At 42.9% G+C, this 17,859-nt stretch overlaps 3 protein-coding genes across 6 annotated transcripts in view; 2 read left to right on the forward strand and 1 right to left on the reverse strand.

The window, feature by feature from the left end:
- The window catches only part of hwa (huluwa), a gene marked incomplete at both ends in the record, with an annotated part of 3,237 nt that extends 2,648 nt beyond the window's left edge, over positions 1-589 (forward strand). The window contains 2 exons of the mRNA XM_079289934.1: positions 6-195; positions 426-589. Coding sequence (XP_079146060.1) covers positions 6-195; positions 426-589 — 354 coding nt within the window. The remainder of the gene's footprint in view (positions 1-5; positions 196-425) is intronic.
- A 1,467-nt stretch (positions 590-2,056) lies between these two features.
- Positions 2,057-6,418, reverse strand: atp5fa1 (ATP synthase F1 subunit alpha). The gene is made up of 11 exons (XM_079288844.1): positions 6,296-6,418; positions 4,871-4,946; positions 4,596-4,765; positions 4,222-4,395; positions 3,917-4,083; positions 3,352-3,652; positions 3,024-3,248; positions 2,840-2,947; positions 2,603-2,747; positions 2,363-2,513; positions 2,057-2,275 (listed from the first exon to the last, which is right to left on the reverse strand). The coding sequence occupies exons 1-11, from the start codon at positions 6,353-6,355 to the stop codon at positions 2,197-2,199; spliced, it is 1,656 nt and encodes a 551-aa protein (XP_079144970.1). The 5' UTR covers positions 6,356-6,418; the 3' UTR covers positions 2,057-2,196.
- Positions 6,419-7,466: 1,048 nt separating this feature from the next.
- On the forward strand, positions 7,467-17,084 carry ark2n (arkadia (rnf111) N-terminal like PKA signaling regulator 2n). 4 transcript variants are annotated; one of them, XM_079288967.1, is made up of 5 exons: positions 7,467-7,655; positions 8,470-9,360; positions 13,796-13,966; positions 14,465-14,579; positions 14,686-17,084. In XM_079288967.1, the coding sequence occupies exons 2-5, from the start codon at positions 8,538-8,540 to the stop codon at positions 14,873-14,875; spliced, it is 1,299 nt and encodes a 432-aa protein (XP_079145093.1). In that variant the 5' UTR covers positions 7,467-7,655; positions 8,470-8,537; the 3' UTR covers positions 14,876-17,084. The 4 variants fall into 4 exon arrangements, with proteins under 4 accessions (XP_079145093.1, XP_079145092.1, XP_079145090.1 ...); XM_079288966.1 differs by lacking the exon at positions 13,796-13,966; XM_079288964.1 differs by lacking the exons at positions 13,796-13,966; positions 14,465-14,579; positions 14,686-17,084 and adding an exon at positions 11,027-13,533.
- The last annotated feature ends 775 nt before the right edge of the window (positions 17,085-17,859 follow it).

Consider the following 17,859-nt stretch of genomic DNA (forward strand, 5'->3'; position numbering starts at 1 on the left):
CACAGGAGGAGACGGAACATGTGGGCCATCTTCGTCGGAGCAGTACTTTCCAGATGCTGACAGATGTGAACCCAGGCGTTATGTTTGACAAAGTGGGCATGGAGTGCGAGTTCACTGACCCGCCTTCAGAGGCCTCCTACCTGAACACATCTGCAGTGGGTCCTGGACTGGACAGCGACTTTGGTGCAAGTGCAGGTAAACTTCTTTCTCCCTTGGCTGCACTGTAGCCAACGCGACTGCCATTAAAAATGAATGCAGCACCAAAAACAAGTAGACCGAGGGAACAGTATGACGAAAAAAACGTTGTTGTCTTGCGTGGATGAATGCTACAGGCCATATGTATATCTAAAATAACTAGGGTAGTATATTTAGGTATTATTAAATGTATGCAAAAGTTCTGATATACTCGCATGGTTTCTTCTCAGGCGTCTCCCTGCGGATTCTGTCAGCAGACAGTGACGGTCTGTCCAACGGTGTCCTGGCCTCGGCCCTGGAGTGGGATTATTATGATTACTATGTCAAACAGAATAATCTACCAAAACATAAACACCACAGACCCGCAGTGCACACCAAACAGTACTGGGTGTAAAATGTTCCAGCTGTCAAGTGTGGTTTTCTTTTTTTTAATGTTAATTTATTTAGAATGACTTATATATTTATATTTAAATGACGTGTGCTTTAGTCTTTTTTATTTATTTTGTCTCACTTATAATCACTGTTTTTAAATTGACAATTTGCTGATGAATGCACTCCGCCACTGAATTTGTTCAACTTGTGAAATATTTACTGGGCACCTTCACTTGTGTTATTGTGAAATATGCACTTTGTCACTTATGTTTATCTAAATTAGTCCCCATTTCTTATTAACACGGCTGTTCAGTCAGTTCTGAATTTCATGAACCATTCACATTATTTATACTCACTTCTATTGATTTCAATGTTTTCATTTACTCTGTGTAATAAAGACTAATTTAGAAGTGCTTCTTGATTGTCTTTCCAATTAAACCATTATCACACAATGCAAGTCATCAGGAACTCGATGTCGATGCAACTTACAGAAATGGAAAAAGCATTCGTATTTAAAACATTTAAGTTAATACATCTTAATAGGATTTTTGTGATTTAGAAATCTGTCATGTGCCACTCCTCACCAGCAGAGGGCACTGTAGTTTTGGGATTTTGCCGGCTGAGCATTACATGTTAACCTCCTCGACTGATGCAAGTCGATAACTGATAATACTGTGCGTTCACTGTTGGGTTATACTACACTGGTGTATTAAGAGAGAACCCGATACCTTAAATACAAATGAGAAAAGCTGAGCACCAGGATGCCTTGACCCAGTCATTAACAAAAAAGTCACATCAGATCCTTTGATTTGTTGACCATCACAACTCAAAGTGGAACTTGGAATACTTTTGAACCACAAAAGCAGCTTCAACCTCCAGAGAATATTGAGAAAGGGGCTGCAAGACGATTCAGAGCATTTGAAAAGGAGTACGTTTTTTACTTTCCGTTGAATTTCTGGTTGTAAGAGTGGCTGCTTCAGGTTAGCCAAGTATGACACAAAGGCTGTCATTTCTGCATTCATGAAGTATCGTGGCCATGCCATCCTTTTCATTCAATTGTGTAAATCATGAGCCTCTCATTTCTGAAATATTAAGATATAAAGTCACCTTTGAGCTGTGCACCAACTTTCAAACTGCATTGAAAACAAGTTGTGAAGATTCTACATTTTATTTGAAATCCCTTATTAGTCCCGCAGTGGAGAAATTGGTTCTCTGCATTTGACCCATCCCTGTGTGTGTGTACACAAGGTCATTGTCAGCTTAACAATTAAGAAACATTGTTTGCTGCCGTCTCTTTTGACGAAAGCAATTCAGATCATCAATCCTCCCCCTAAAAAAACAATTACTCAAATGGGACTCTCGTTTGAATAGACAAGGTCACTGGCTGACGGTGAGCAATATGATTTTGCTATATACCGTAGCAACAGACAAACTCTTCAAACAGAAAGTGACCCAACAAGTGTTCCAAAAACACAAAGAGGCGATCAAGTCAATGAAATGGAATACTTTATTCTCTGAACGAGATATCTGTACATTAAAGATCAAGTGCCACTTCTTTTTAATTCATAGAAAGTATAACTGACTGTTGCTCTACAGTGAACATGGAAACCACCAGAACAAAGCAGCACTTTACTCAAAGGTGGAGAGGAAATTCAACACAATTTGCTTGAGTTTCACATCGGATGCCTCAGAGATTTGGCCCTCAGTCCTGCAATCAAGTACAGATTGGTTACAAAATGCATTGAACATAAACTACAATGTAACATTTGAAATGCCCAGAAGCTCTTTCACTCACCTAATAGCTGTCAGCAGGTCTTGGTGCTGGCTCAGTACGTGCTGCAGGAAGCCCTTCTCGAACTTGGTGATCTTGCTCGGGTCCATTTTGTCCAGGAGTCCCCTCACACCAGCATAAATGACCGTTACCTGTTCCTCAATGGCCATTGGGCCTGAAACATAAACGCATACAGTCTCAAAACATAAGACAACTGCAGAATGAAAGATGCCTTTTAAGGGAAATTGAATACCAAATACTCACAGTACTGTCCCTGTTTAAGGAGCTCGGTAAGACGAACACCACGACTCAGCAGCTGCTGAGTGGCAGCGTCCAGATCAGAACCAAACTGAGCGAAGGCAGCCACCTCACGGTACTGGGCCAGCTCCAGCTTCATGGTACCGGCCACCTGGTGATGGGGCAGAAATCAATGAATCACAATCAATGACATGGATTGTGATAAAAAGCTGCGAGATGGGTGATTACAAAGAAAAGGCTAACCTGCTTCATGGCCTTGGTCTGGGCAGCCGATCCGACACGTGACACAGACAGGCCCACGTTGATGGCTGGACGGATGCCTTTGTAGAACAGCTCAGTCTCCAAGAAGATCTGAGTGGGGAAACCAGCATTTAATAACCGTGTTCAGGATTTCACTTTGGGGCGAGTCAACGTGTCACGCACTCACCTGTCCGTCTGTGATGGAGATGACATTAGTTGGAATGTAGGCCGACACGTCACCGGCCTGGGTCTCGATAACGGGGAGGGCTGTGAGGGAGCCGCCGCCAAAGTTGTCGTTCATCTTGGCGGCTCTCTCCAGCAGACGGGAATGCAAGTAGAAGACGTCTCCTGGGTAAGCCTCACGACCAGGGGGGCGACGGAGCAGCAGGGACATCTGACGGTAGGCGACGGCCTGCAGAAAGGAAACACGCAAGGTCGATGTTGATCTGCAAACTACGGTTTGTTCAATCTATTCACTTTCGCTGTGTTCAACAATCCGACGAAACAAAACTCACCTGCTTGGACAGATCGTCATAGATGATGAGGGCGTGCTTGCCGTTGTCTCTGAAGTACTCTCCCATGGAGCAGCCGGAGTAGGGAGCCAGGTACTGCAGCGGAGCGGCATCAGAGGCGGTAGCAGACACCACGATGGTGTACTTCATCGCGTCCGCGTCCGTCAGCCTCTTCACAAGCTGAGCCACTGTGGACCTCTTCTGGCCGATAGCGACGTAGATGCAGTACAGCTTCTTCTTCTCGTCGGTCCCTTCGTTGAAGCGCCTCTGGTTGATGATCGTGTCGACAGCAATTGCGGTTTTGCTGCAACACAAATTTTAAATACTGCGCACCTTGGATACACCGAAAAACAGATCCATCATGTGCGGATGTCATGTGTTAATATTCGGAATTTAAAGCAGCCATGATCTGGTTTTAGTTTAACATGATATATTGCACTGCTCAGTATTTGACAACCCCTTATCAGCATTAGCACTTCCACTGCTGTGGCTGCATTTCAACAGCACCGGGAATAACATCAAATGCAGCCGTGTGTTCAACTATTCCCTTTGAGCAGAATCCTCTTACCCAGTCTGCCTGTCGCCAATGATGAGCTCACGCTGACCACGACCGATGGGGACCAAACTGTCCACAGCTTTGATGCCAGTCTGCATCGGCTCCCTCACAGAGATGCGGGGGATGATACCCGGGGCCTTCAGACCCACACGTCGGCGGATTTTGGAGCCGAGGGGGCCCTGTGAGGGAACATAGTGGAACAAAAAGGAGTCAACTAACTAACATGATTATTTGCTTATTTATAAAGCACTCTGTGATGCATCTTATGCATTAATTGTGCTATAGAAATACAGAGTATTATTATTATCATCATTGACCTTTCCATCAATAGCATTTCCCAGAGCATCGACGACACGGCCCAGGAGCTCTTCACCAACGGGCACATCCACAATTGCACCTGTTCTCTTGACAACGTCGCCTTCCTTGATCAGCTTGTCGTTACCAAACACCACAACACCAACATTGTCGGCCTCCAAGTTCAAAGACATGCCCTGGATAAGAGAAGAAAAACAAGTTACGAAAATGGGAAGCCTCGTTTATTCTAGTCTTTGATACAGTGTATTTACACACGGGTTCTCCCTGTGGCTATGTAGAGCGCATTGCTGTTTACCAATTACCTCCCCTGGTTAAGCGAACGCAATCCTCAACACACTCTGTGAAAAGGTCTACAAGTTTACATCATCGGTCTTACCTTCAGGCCGGAGGAGAACTCCACCATCTCCTCAGCCTGCACGTTCCTCAGGCCGTACACTCTGGCGATACCGTCACCGATGGACAGCACGCGACCAGTCTCCTGCAATTCAGCGCTGTGGTCAACTCCGAGGATCTTCTCCTCCAGAATGGACGACACCTCGGCTGTGCCTGTAATGTTTGTAAAGGCACGGCTGATTAACAACTGTGGGCAACTTTAACAATTCATTCACTTTCTTAAGTACTCGGCCAATACGGGTTTCCAGAAACACTGACCCATTTTCTGAAACCCTAGATGGGTGGTGTGTAGATTCTTGACTCCTACACATGCTGCAGCAACGTTCTTGGATACCTTTAAAGACAATGGGAACAAGTACAGAAATACATTTTATACTGACCGAATAAGTCTAGCATTTTCAATTTCATGAAGCAATCAAATGCAACAGCCCGGCAATAAGTCTTCCTTTCAAGAAGCTTTTAAATGTTCAGGTTTTGAGCTGTTGATTCAACTTTAAGGTCGTTGTGAGTTTTGCTGTTGAACTTAATTGCATTATTAACGAGCGGTGTTTCCAACATTCTGTCCACAGAGGATAAACTCATTCTAAATATCAGAGTGAGTTCACTCTGCCTGTGGCGCTCTGAGCACTTTCCAGAAATCATGACTCGACTATTCATGATCTCCAGAATCCACAGACCTTGTGTCTCACAACATTCACAATGTGAAAAAATATCAAAACAGCAATAAGGAGAAAATATAACTCAATTAAGATTACTAATTGACTTTGCTAGTGCTAGGAAAGCTAAGCCAGTTATAGCCACAGTTTGGGCCTCTCAAGTATTACCAGTCTATCACTCTATCACTCAGTACTCAACAAATTTCCAAAATCCTCAAACCACTAACAATCTGGATGGACAAAGGTTTTGTTTGTTGCACAATAAAATTCCAACAAAAATAGAAAGTTAAATAATACTTTATTAACACAACAATAACTAAAAATGTATGTATGTTAAGTATTATTGTCAGCTATTTGTCTGTATTGATGCTACTTGTATTATTTCATATTTTCCTCCCTAAAATAATCATACATAATGGCTGACAATCTTGATAGGAGACAGAGCTGCAACTTAGATTGTTGGAAGAGTCATGAAATATTTCCCTTCAGAACAGCAGTCAGTGCTCTTCTGTTTTTCAGAGAAACAGATACGCTTGGCCTGTGACTCAAATGTTTTGTTTCGTATATCTCTACAACATTGAGTTGGGCCACAGGTCACGCAGTCTGCAGGGTCACAGGATAAGTCCTCCCCAATAACTGTTCACTTTCAGCCAGAACATTACAATATCCAACGTAGTATCACAACATATACATAAACACATATGCAAAGCTTAGCCCGGCAAATGCACTTGCAATGAAAGCTAGCATGAAAACTGACCTTCAATACCAAATTACATTCGTCATTACTGCGCTTTAGCTTAGTCATGTCCATTGATAATGCATTAACACATAGCTCACAGGTATATTTGATAGTCTAGTCACTGTTAATAATGTTCAGTACTATCTTGTTTGTTGCCGTCTGTCAGCTACAAAAGTTAACAGTGCATACACACAACACCGCGATGATTTCTTTAGAATTTGACCCAAAAAAACGGGATTTTCTGAAGGAAGTCGACACAAAGGTAAACATAAGTTAAGTGTTGCTTACAAATCCAGCCCGTCGAGGCAGACTGCGGGCAAGAGCCGCTGCGACGCGCACTGACAACATGTTCGTGTCCTGTGAGGTCGATCCTTCTCCCGGAGCGGACAGAGAAGGATGGAGGACACGGAAACCGAAATGTAGAAAGGTCACAGTGACCCGGAAGTACTTCAAAATAAAACTACCGTATACTTTTGTTTCTTTTCTCTTTCTTGTATTTTTTATTCAAGACATTGAATTAAAAACAAGTAAATACATAGGCGATAAATAGTTCAATGTATATTATATTGATATGGTATTGAAAAATTTAAACATTAAATAAAACATTAAGACATCTGAATATTAGGCAGACAGTCAAATAATTCAACTATTAATTCAATTCAATAAGATATATTTATAAATAGCTGTGTGTTTACTTATTGCTATAATTATATCATGACTATTTGTTTAAGACCTTGCTGTCCATGTTTTAAATATGTTGTTTTACTTCTGATTATTTTACAAGAAACAATATACTATTTCACAGTCGTTTAAGATGCGTTTGCATGATGTTTAATTAAAGTTGCACCAAAAATATAGATTATGGTTTATGGTAGAAACACGTTTCTAAAAACAATGTGTGATATCAGGATGATCAAGATCTAGCAAGGGATTTGTTATATTAATATCTTGATTATTCTCAGTGGAGTTAACAGTATGATATTTACCCCTGAAATATAGTGGAGCAGAAGTATATGTAGTTAAATACTGTGCTTGAGTAAATGTATGGTCAGCAAACCCTCATTCACTTCTTTATTACAGTACTGTGGGGGACCTCTGCAGGGACCCAGGGACATGGTGAGAGAGACATTACCTTTGTGGCTTTCTGCCAGAGAAGGTTCATCTAAATACAAACAATGGTCTTTTCTTGAACCTAACCAAGAAGTTATTGTGTGTTTTGCCAAAACCTAAGGAGAGTAAAACTTGTCCCTTGTGCCCCAGGGCCACAACATGTAGCTGCTCTGTCCCCCTGCTGTCCATGCCCGTCCTCTCCTGAGGTAGTTTCCCCTTCCTGTAGTATTAACATCCCACCCATAGGGGCGCTCCACCATTGGGAAAATACCGGAAGTGGTGTATGTAGCTATGTGGAGACGTACGGCTGATGGAGACATTTTAAAATATACACACAGCTAACTGCTAATTGCTATCTGGGCTCGCGAAAGGTGCGAGCGCACTGCGCCAAAAACACGTTCAAATTATTCCAAGTTGTAAAGAAGTAAAGTGTATTTAGCAGTGCATTGTCCATGCATCGTAAGTCAAAGAGGCTACAAAATACTGAAGATGTTGAGAAGTCCTACACTGGGAAAAGAAGAATATAACTAACGCCGCGGTAAGTTGTAACTAGCTTAGCTGAAATGCTAAGTCTGCTACCGCTTTGACTGAGATAGCGTTAGCTGCTGACATTATCCTGTTTGTTACGCCCCTGGGTGGCTAGATACGGATTCCATTTTTAGGATATTGCGAAGCAGCTGTCCTGCAACCTGAACATTTACAAATGACATGTCTTCTTCTCGCCAAGTTTACTGCTGGGTGTTAGGTTATGACCGAGGTTAGCTTCACTACGCAGCTAAAAGTAGCGTCTGCATCCAAGCCTGTGTTAGCTCTCCAGTTAGCCACAGACTCAACTAACTCATATTAAAGTAATTAATTCAATCATAAATAAATGTCTCGTACTCCACACATTGTGTTTAACGTGGCTGGGGAGGTATAGCGGACTTTTATGTAAACGTTACGCAGGCTGTTTGAGACGTAAAAGTAGAAGCTAGCTAACGTCAATTGCATACCGGCAATATCGCTAACGGGAAATTCTGGCCAAATTGTTGCATACAATTTCGAGAGATTATTTGTTTTTGTATGTGAACAGTCAGTCGTTATATGACATGTTAACACAGTACAAAATGCACAGAATGTCTTAACTTAAGAGTTTGTAAAGGAGGAAAAATTGTTTTATTGTTTACGTATATAGCTGAACTGGAGATCTAAGTTACATGTTTAAAAATGAATGTTTCATTTTGGGACCATTGTGCTAATATTTCTGTATGTCCACATTATTTAACAATTCCCTTATGTATTGCCTATGCTGTCAGACACCCAGCCTCTTGCACATCATTTAGACTGTACTGAGTAATGTGTTTTTCCTCCAGCAGGTGAGCTTCTGTCAAGGCACATTGGTCCATGTTTGTTGGACCTTTGGGCTCTGGGCTCAACTAGCATGAAGATGGCTGACTCAGACAAGGCAGAGGATTTTGTGGATGCTGAGTGCCCCCCAGAGTGCCTTGATGAAGCGCTGTCAACCACAGGCTCTGTTCAGGACGAGCATCTAAAATCAGAGGCCACCACCAGTACCAGCTCACCGCCGAGGGAAAAGGAGGGAGACAGCCCCTTGACTACAGAGGGTGAGCAGAGTCTCCTCTCCATGCCATGCCTGATGAAGGAGCTCCGCCGAGACTCCCCAGAGTCCCAGCATGCCTCTACAGGGAGCGACAAGCCCGTATCTCGTCATATCTATGAGAGCGACTCCTCGAACAACTACATGCTCTCCCCCTCGTCCAGTGGCCACCTCGCTGACTCAGACACGCTCTCCTCAGGGGAAGACGGTGCTGCTCCTCCCACCGGAAAAGACGAAGAGGGCAACATGGAAGCTGCGAATGATCCTGGGCAGACAGCAGGAAGGCAGTCGTCGTCTACAGGGGGGAGGAAGTCCCGGCGGTTACGTTCAGAGAGCGAGATGCTGCCTAACGCGATGGCTGCAAAGAAAAACCGTTGCCAGCCCACCTTGGTAGCAGCTGGAGGGCAGGAAAAGCAAACCAATGGAAAGCTGGCAAAAGTGAAAGGTCACCGTAGCCAGAAACACAAGGAGCGAATGCGTTTGCTGAGGCAAAAGCGGGAGGCAGCAGCGCGGAAGAAGTACAACTTGCTGCAGGACAGCAGTACGAGTGACAGCGAGCTCACGTGCGACTCCAGCACCAGCTCCTCTGAGGACGAGGACGACGACACTTCAGGAGGTAGCAAGACAATCAAGACAGATATTACAGGTAACATCCAATGTTCACAACACGTGCTTATAGCAAAGTACTTCTACCATCGTGTAGTAGTACAGGGTAACGGTAGCAGCCACTGTAAAACACGATCACATAATGATATAAAAATGTATAGGCCTACAGTGTATGACTAAGCAATCAGAGTCTAACACAGATATTTATATGAGGCTGCCTGCATGATGTAAAAAATTCAGGCAAGCCAAATTAAAGTGTTCACTTGCCACATATAGTAAGAACATGTAATGGGGCTGTAGAGAGCCTTTAACAGATCTGTGCAAGCACCGCTTTTTGTGTTTGTTTTATCCAATCACTTTCTGTTTTTGGTGTTGTTTTCTCACTCCATCTCTTCATTCACCCTGTTTTTGGATAGTTAGTCTGTGTGTTTAGGAGGGCCATCACTTCTAGTAATACAATGTATGGTTCTTTTAGAAGTTTGTCTCATCGTTTGCATGCTGTGGAAGTCGAGTGGACATTCTTCAACTCGTGGAATGGTAGAAACGGAGTTGTGTTAATCTAACCTACATTGCGAGCTCTGCAGTTCAACAATGGGCCATTTATATCCTCAGCCTTTGCTGTAAATAGACAGTGAATGGTGTGTGGTCACACTGTGTTAGTCCGAGTTGCAAGACTCCGCAGTTGCGGTTAAGCGTTGGTGTGCTAGTAGAAATGATCTTACACCTGCGAGTATAGACTCTATCATATTGGATGTGCCGTTTTATCAGAATGCTTAAGTCAATTTAAACTATTTATATTTAGTGACTTAAGACTACTAGGCATTTAGTATATCCTGCTTTTGAATATTCCATAGCTCTATCCTACTCGTCTCTTTGTCTTGGAAACAGGTGGTTCTCTTCTCTATAATGATTTCTGTAGCACATTTGACCTGTCGCATAGCTCTTGTGTCATCGTCGAGAAAATATGAATGGATATGCAGCTGTGACTGACGTTTCCTGACGATTGTAGAAATCTCTTCGGTGGGTTGAGTTCTATAAGTAACTACTAACTGGGTGGTATTTACAGGCCTGCTGCTGGTGTTGAAGTCTCTTCATTTACTTTAGGCTGATCTTTTCACTGAGATTGCATTTCTTAGAATATAACATTTTGGTTTGGTTCTGGTAGACTGATTTTATTTTTCTGTTAAAATCACAATATGTGGTGGTGTGTTTAAATGAATTGTTTAGCTCACTTGTGTGTTTCCAGAATGGAACTACTGTAGTTTATCTAGTATTAGGGTTTTTTCCAGGTGCCTATTTTTGGCTGATACTAACCCTACAGTGTATTTTAAGATGATCGAAGTTTTAGCAGAATTAAACACATCTTTTGTCCATCATCGTTTCATAATGAATTTGCTTCAAATGGGTGTTTACCTCAGTCTCTCTAACACATTTTTCAAACCACGGTCACTAAACCAGTCGTCCGAGACATCCAGTTATCTCTCCTTAGGGATCCGTACTACATGAAATGTTTTCAACCATTTTTACATCCCGCACATAGATTTGAGTGCTTCAACTGCATGATGTAGTCCATCAGCATGAAAGGGTCAATCTGCACGTAACCAAAAAAACAAACTGTAATTTTTCTCTTTAATATAAAAGTCCACCTCCGAAGCATGACAGTGCTACTGTATTTTCTTATGGCTTTGGCCTCAATGTCTTTAAAGCTGGCTTCAGACGTGCGTCGGAGAGATCCAGAGTGGGCGCCCAGATTCATGGGCTGCTGGACACCAGTTCGTGGGACAGGAACGGCATCGGCAGTGTTCTGGAGGAGGCCATGACACGATTTGCTGTGATGCAGCGTCAGACTGAGGAGCGCTTCCGCGTCTGGATGGATAAGCTCGCACACCTCGACTCAGACAACGACTCGTCCAAACGCTCAAGTGACGCCCTAGAGGGGCAGCAGCGCCCCTCCCAGGGGGTACGCCCGTCCCAGCCCAGTTCCTTTTTGCCGTCGTCGGAGTCTTCAGAGACTATGGCTGCTTACATGTTGGCGCGAGACAACAACAGTCTCACCTCCACCCCCATAAACAACAACAACAACATCCTACCTGAAGTGGTCACTCGGAACGGGAATCTAGGTGTTCCAGACCCCGGTCTCTTGAATGTTTAGATTGCACTTACTTAGATGTTACCAAGTGTAGAACTAGTTGATGCAGAAAGCACGGCAGTAGGTGTTAATAGGTTAACGATGCGAGGTCACTGAACGGATACACCATCAACAGCAGCTGGGCCCGAGCTGGTCATTTGAACTTCTGTGCAGACCCGAGGGCCCGGTTTGATCTACTGGCACTGAATCACTGTGAGATTTGACATTCAGAATAATTCAACTCACCCGTTTGATTTCGGCAGCATCTGTGACACGGACACAGGGTGCATCTCAGTGGACTGTCCAGTCAGGGCTCTTATTATATTGCTCTTCATATGGCTCGTTTGTTTTTGTGTACCAGCTGTACACACAAATGCACACAGGTGGTGATTGTCATTCATTCAGACTGTGCATTACAGCCATTAGGACAGTGCTAGATGGGGGGGGGGGCTGCTTAATAGCATGTGCCTTGTCATTCTGACTTCATGCTGGGAATGATAGCTAGAGCATCTCTTTAGAAATTCAGTTCAACACTCTACATTAGCCTTCTTTCTCCTGAACTATGTTTGCACTCTGCTTATAAATGGTTCAGGGTCTTGGGACAACCTTTGTTTTGGTGGTATAGCTTTACTAACATTTACATAACTGTAGATTTGCTTAAAACTATAAACACAATATACTAACCCACACAATTCTTGCTTTTTTAAAATCCTATGACATAATTAGATTAGAAGTGTTTACATTTTCTACGGTTTGCGTTTCTGTTACATTTGCTGCTATTGCTGCCTTTGTGCAGTAACAAGAAACTAGTGAGGGAGGACTGACTCCCACTGTTTATTTTTAGTAGCCTGTGTATAGGTTGTGAACATCAGATAAGGCATGGGTTCCTATGTTGTGGCTATCAGCTGCAGTGTCAAGAGCCTCACATCTTCACTCGTACAACAGCCGCCTAGTTAGTTTCCTATTTGCACTGCAGCCCGTGTCACTGCAGCTTGACTTCAAACTAAAAACCCAGGCATCAAACTAACGGATATACAGCAGTAATGCTGCTGCAGTGTGGTGCATGGCAATGTTTACGGATTTCCTAAAAAAAAGAAAAACACTGACTGATCTGAGCAATCAAGTGGCCTTCTTTGGTTCAGATCCTGTGGTCTTTGAGGTGGAAACAATCCTCGAACTACTTCTACTGATAAGAGTTCTTAACACTAACCATCACTGACATTGATGAAGGAATCTTTGGCTGAATCATATTTATAGTTAGGATGTTTAAAAAAAAAAAAAAAAAAGTTACATTTTCTGTACGTGTATATGTAGCCCTACGTCAGTTTTACAAAACGCTGGAGGCCTCGTTTCCCCACCTGTTTGCATGTGGTTATATTAGTATATAGAATGTGCAAGGCCAAACTGGTTGTCATCAGCAGCATGTGTGCAAGGTGTAGCTTTGCTGATGCTGATAAATGGTGACAGACTGAACGTTTTATCTATTTGGTTGTTTTCTCTTGGCCTAATTGTGTGAATATTGGTGTTTTTGGTCCGTAGTGCAAACTTACTTACATTTGGGTTTAAATGGATCCAACAACTGCATCCATGTGTTCAAACTGAAGTAACCCTTTAAAATCGGCTGTTTTGTCAACGTGGTAAAGGGAGCCTCATACAATCACACACTGTGCATTAAAAACAACACTAAGGACAGTCCACCGTTTACCAAAGAGACTATCCTGGTTTACAGTCATCCTTTTTCTATCTTTAATACATGGCCTTTACATCGGCATGGCCTTTACATCGGCACGCCCTCTCTTTCTCCGGTACCTGTCTATTGCAGCCCACTCAGCTATTCATAGGCAGTGTTCTCTCAAAGTACATGCTGTCCAGACGAACCCCCTCACACACACTCGTCTGGATGATAGTGTGTGTGCGTTTCTCCCAGGGACTCCTTTTACAGGGTAGAACAAAAATACATGTTCCCTCTTTTCCACAGAGTTATTCTTCTGTTTTTTGGCAGTTATTATCCCGCTACATTTCACTCACTGAGTAAGACGATTTTGAAGTGTTTTGTAATGACTGTAATCTTGTGTAGTTTTTATGTGACTGGCTGTTATTTTAAAAGCAATAAATGCAGAGAAAAATAAATGCTATGGGTTTACTTATTTACTCCTCGAATACAAAAGCCTCGCTCGTGTAGCTTTGAGAAGGGATCACATTCATATTTTCGGAGCGTTTCTTTTAGTGCTGTCAAAAGTGAAAAGGCCAAAATGTTTAATTTCACTACTGGACTACGGACGCAGTGTCAGTCCTACGATTCCAAAGCATGATTTGAATAATGAAGTGTTTTCTTTGTTCTCTGCAGACGCGCTTCCAGTAGTGGGTCACTATGATATTTCAGACACTGATTCTAACCAGGAGAGTATGAGTGTGGAGACAGTCCGGCCCACGGTGATAAAGCATGAGCTAAAAACACACAGAGGCCGGGATATGGCAGCTCACTCTGGGTGTATAAGAGCTCTGTGCTCTGTCTCAGGTCAGTTACAAACCCGCTGAATCCAAACTGATACTTTCCACTCCTCTCAGTGAAGACGGGACATTTAGAGGCATGGGTGTCATCAATAAGCAACTTGCTATGTGGGGGAAATGGTCTTATTGATGTCAGCAAGATGCCTTTGAAGTGTTGCTGCCTTCATCCCACACACACTGGCTTTGCATTGGGTGCTATGGAGAAGAAGAAAAAAATACTCTCGCTTCCTTGCTTCAAGACTGAAGAATTGACCTTTTGTGACCGACTAGCCGGCATTGTCAAAACATGAATATAAAGTCCACAATTTCTGTTCTGTCTGTTGCTCCATGCTATCCAGTCAGCTTCTCAGCAACACAAGTGTCGGATTCATTCGTTTCTGTTCTCGTCCGTGTCAAAGCAGCTGCACTGTTTTTTTTTTTTTAAATGCATCAGCAAGGCCTGAAGCGCTCTACTTGCTCCGGTCCGCTTCACAATGTGTGACTCTGTTCCTTTTATTTGTTTCAGGCCACGTGGAGGCAGAGCTGTCGCACAAGGAAAGTTCTCACCACAACAAGGGCCAGATTAACATCACCTCCTCTGACAGCGAGGTGGAAATAGTCGGAGTGCAAGAGAAAGCACGGTAAAGACTTTCAGTGGGGAAACCTTATCTTTAATTTAAATGTTCCTTTTTATTTGTGAATAAAAGTGTATGAATTAATCCTTTTTAAAAATTATTATTCTTCCAGATGCGCTCACCCATGCGGAGGAGTAATAAAGAGTCTGTCCACCTGGAAGGAGAAATCAGTGGCGCAGTTAAACAGCACAAATCAACCACAGCTCTGGACTACTGTTTCCCCTCAGCCCAACTGGGTGTCCCCACCCGAAGTGGTGGACCTCACCCTGGACGAGGACACCGGACACAAATACCTACTTTAGACAACTTGTACACTGAAGACTCCTCGTTTCTCCCGCTCACTCCCCCTCCCTCTCGCCGCCATGTTACGGCTGAAACCCCTCCTATAGTTGTGGCCTCGCCTGTAACCGCTCGTGGACTCTTCCCGCTCCAGAGCACCGTTTGTTTTTAACTTACTGTTAAACAAATCGTATGTATCAAAGCCATTCTGACGCGATTCCCCCGAACTCAGTTTAGTTGTAATAAAAAAAAAGAAATGGCACAGCACTTCAAGTGCAGGTGGAAAAAGTGCGTACGGCTGATTTATCCATTAATGATAGCAATATCCTACCTTCATTTAATACCTCAATTACCCCTCGGTGACAGATTTAGGTCATTTTGTGTTGTGCGCTTGCAAGCTGTTTAGTGAAAACGTCAAGTTGCTGCTTGAGAGCAGGTCGGTATCGTGTCACGGCCGTCGACCTGCTTCACTACAGACTCTGAACGGCATATTATCAGATTCGGCATTTCTTTATCTGCAGTCCCCTGTGGTGGTCAAGGCACAAACGGCAGCTGGTTCACTCTCTGTTGTACAGTGGGGCACAAAGTCTGCTTTGTACCGGTCTACGGTTGTTTTCCAAAGTCTCACCACTGGTTTCGTATTTACTCCAGTCTGCATTGATGGCTTTGCGTCACTATACTTTGTCCAGCGTTGGTACAGCTCGTGCTCTGGTGATGGCGGAAAGAGATTCTCGAAAGAATAGTTTAACATTTTGGGAATTACGCTCATTTGCTTTCTTGCCGAGAGTCAGACGAGTAGATTGCTACCACCTTCAGACATGAGTGGTATCCATCCTCTCCTCACCAGAAAGACAAGTTTATTTCCCCAAATGTCTTGATTTAAATCCACAGCTTTTCTTTCTACTTCTACCATTTTACAATGAATTAGGTTTTTTTTTCATGAAAACACAGAAACCAACTGGTTAAACTCCACAGGTTAGAAGGAAAAAGACACTACACAATGACTCATTTCTACCACAGCACTATGTTGTGGTATATTAGCAATAGAAATGCTGTGTCTCTTGTTTAAATGATGTTTTTAGGTTTGGAAGCCACAGAGTCTGAGAGTGTCCACAGGTGACCCTGCGGTGCGGACTGGCTGCACTTATTGTTTGCGTGTTCGTCTTCTAGACACCTTTAAACCTCTGGGGGACCCCTTTACAACAGCTGAGGAAATGCATCTTCCACTGAATACAAAGCGAAATGGCCTGAATGCCTTGAAAAGTGCACTATTTTCTGTTAGAAATCGTACAAAGCGTATTCTTTTACCTTACAAAGCAGTGGATTTTGCTATCAACAATACATATTTTAATAATAGATGTGAATTTAGCACACAAATACATAAAAAAATACTTTTAAGTGGTGAGTTTGTACCCACATGTTTGGGTGTTGATAGTTGAACCTTTTACTGTATGAACTGTTTTTACCCTGATCCTCAGAGCCTGCTTGCTCGCTTTCCTTGTGGTCTTATGTTTGTCTTCATGCAGTACTGCAGCCACACTGGTACACTTTTAATCCAACTTCACACACTGTTGTAACACTTGTTTTATTTCTTATCAAACAACGTCTACTCTCCGAAGTGAGGTTTGAGAATCAAATTATTTTACTTCTGCTGGTCACAGAATGGAAAATCCCAAATATAAAAAGGAACGAAACCAAAGTCTAAATGGATTTTTTTTTTTCAGTTTGTTTTCTTTCTGGATTTTAATTTTGCTGCCATTTTTTGTGTGCTCTGTAAGTAAATATTTTCATTTGGAAGTTGATGCATTTGTTGTGAAATGACTAACTCTGTTTCCAACTCAAGATACAAGTTTAGTAAAATGTGATATTGTTTTCCTTTGGTCAGTTCTTGCCACGCTATGCAGCTAGCAGTTACCAGACCACTTCTGCTTGCAAAACCCATTTTGCTATAGTTCCTTAGGATTATTACTAAATGTTGGTCATGTCTCTAGTGATGCAGGTTTGGTTGAAAAAGGGGCAGTGGTGCTCGACTATGGTTGCACATCGCATGTGTGGTCACATCTTTAACCTCAAGTCAGATATTATCCTCATTACCAGTAATTTAGCTTTGCTCTTCTGTTATATTTTACTGTCAGTATTTTAAATTAATAAAAAGGGGTTTATTTTGTTGCTTCTGCAAGACCTTGACTTCCTTGTAATTATGTCTGTAGAACAAAAAGAAACTATTTTAAAACTAAATAAATAGAGCATTATTTAATGAGCCTCTTGTGCAGCAGTTTGTTTCCTTGTCTCTCAAACGCATTCATTTTAGGACATGTAGTCTACGTGTTAAAGTGGCTTTCAAAAGACGTCTAATTGGGACTGAAGTCTTTGAACTGAACACATTGACATTTGTTGCATGTTTTTCCTCCTTTGAGACAACTTTAATTACAACTTCAGCAAACAATGTTACTTAAATAATGGCAGCGCACTAATACGGGAATCTAAAGCCCAAAGTCGTGTGTCAAAAAGTGTTCTGCACAAGTTTAGAAGAATTGCCATCGTAGGTACAAAACCTAACGACGTGTCATTGTTTTTCTTTTATCCTGTTGCCTAACAGTCTAGACAACTGCCTCGCCGTGAACAATACATCGTCACCCTCGCCCACAAAAGTAGCAGGCCGGGTCAGAGGTCATCCTGCGACACCTGCCGCTAGGGGGACATATGGAGTTCACATGAAGAGGACAATGAGGGAGCGGAGCAATGCAGTCTTCGTGGGCCCTGCTCCTGAAACCAAAGCCCTGTAGCCGGCTCTTTTCACCCTCGGGGCAGAACATCAGCTGTATGCTAATCTTTACAGGGCAGCGGTGGCCTCACAGAGCAGCGAGTATGCTGGCTCACTCTCAAAAGCCAGAAATGAGTACGGTATCCGTCCTCCTGCAGATGTCTTTTTCGTGCTGCAGCTTTAGATTCGGCTTTACAAGTCCTGTTCCGGGTTTATTCAAAATGACAGCTCCCTTGTTAATGA

Source organism: Melanostigma gelatinosum (assembly GCF_949748355.1).
Source record: "Melanostigma gelatinosum genome assembly, chromosome: 18".
Lineage (NCBI taxonomy): Eukaryota > Metazoa > Chordata > Actinopteri > Perciformes > Zoarcidae > Melanostigma > Melanostigma gelatinosum.

Bases quoted from the DNA above. Each gene is read 5' to 3' on its own strand.
- ark2n (XM_079288967.1), top strand. From the start codon at position 8,538: ATGAAGATGGCTGACTCAGACAAGGCAGAGGATTTTGTGGATGCTGAG. The intron at 13,967-14,464 runs GTCAGTTACAAA...TATTTGTTTCAG, and splicing joins AGCTCTGTGCTCTGTCTCAG to GCCACGTGGAGGCAGAGCTG. The intron at 14,580-14,685 runs GTAAAGACTTTC...TTATTCTTCCAG, and splicing joins GGAGTGCAAGAGAAAGCACG to ATGCGCTCACCCATGCGGAG.
- atp5fa1 (XM_079288844.1), bottom strand. From the start codon at position 6,355: ATGTTGTCAGTGCGCGTCGCAGCGGCTCTTGCCCGCAGTCTGCCTCGA. The intron at 4,766-4,870 runs GTCAGTGTTTCT...CAAACATTACAG, and splicing joins TCTAGGGTTTCAGAAAATGG to GCACAGCCGAGGTGTCGTCC. The intron at 4,396-4,595 runs GTAAGACCGATG...TCTCTTATCCAG, and splicing joins AGTTCTCCTCCGGCCTGAAG to GGCATGTCTTTGAACTTGGA.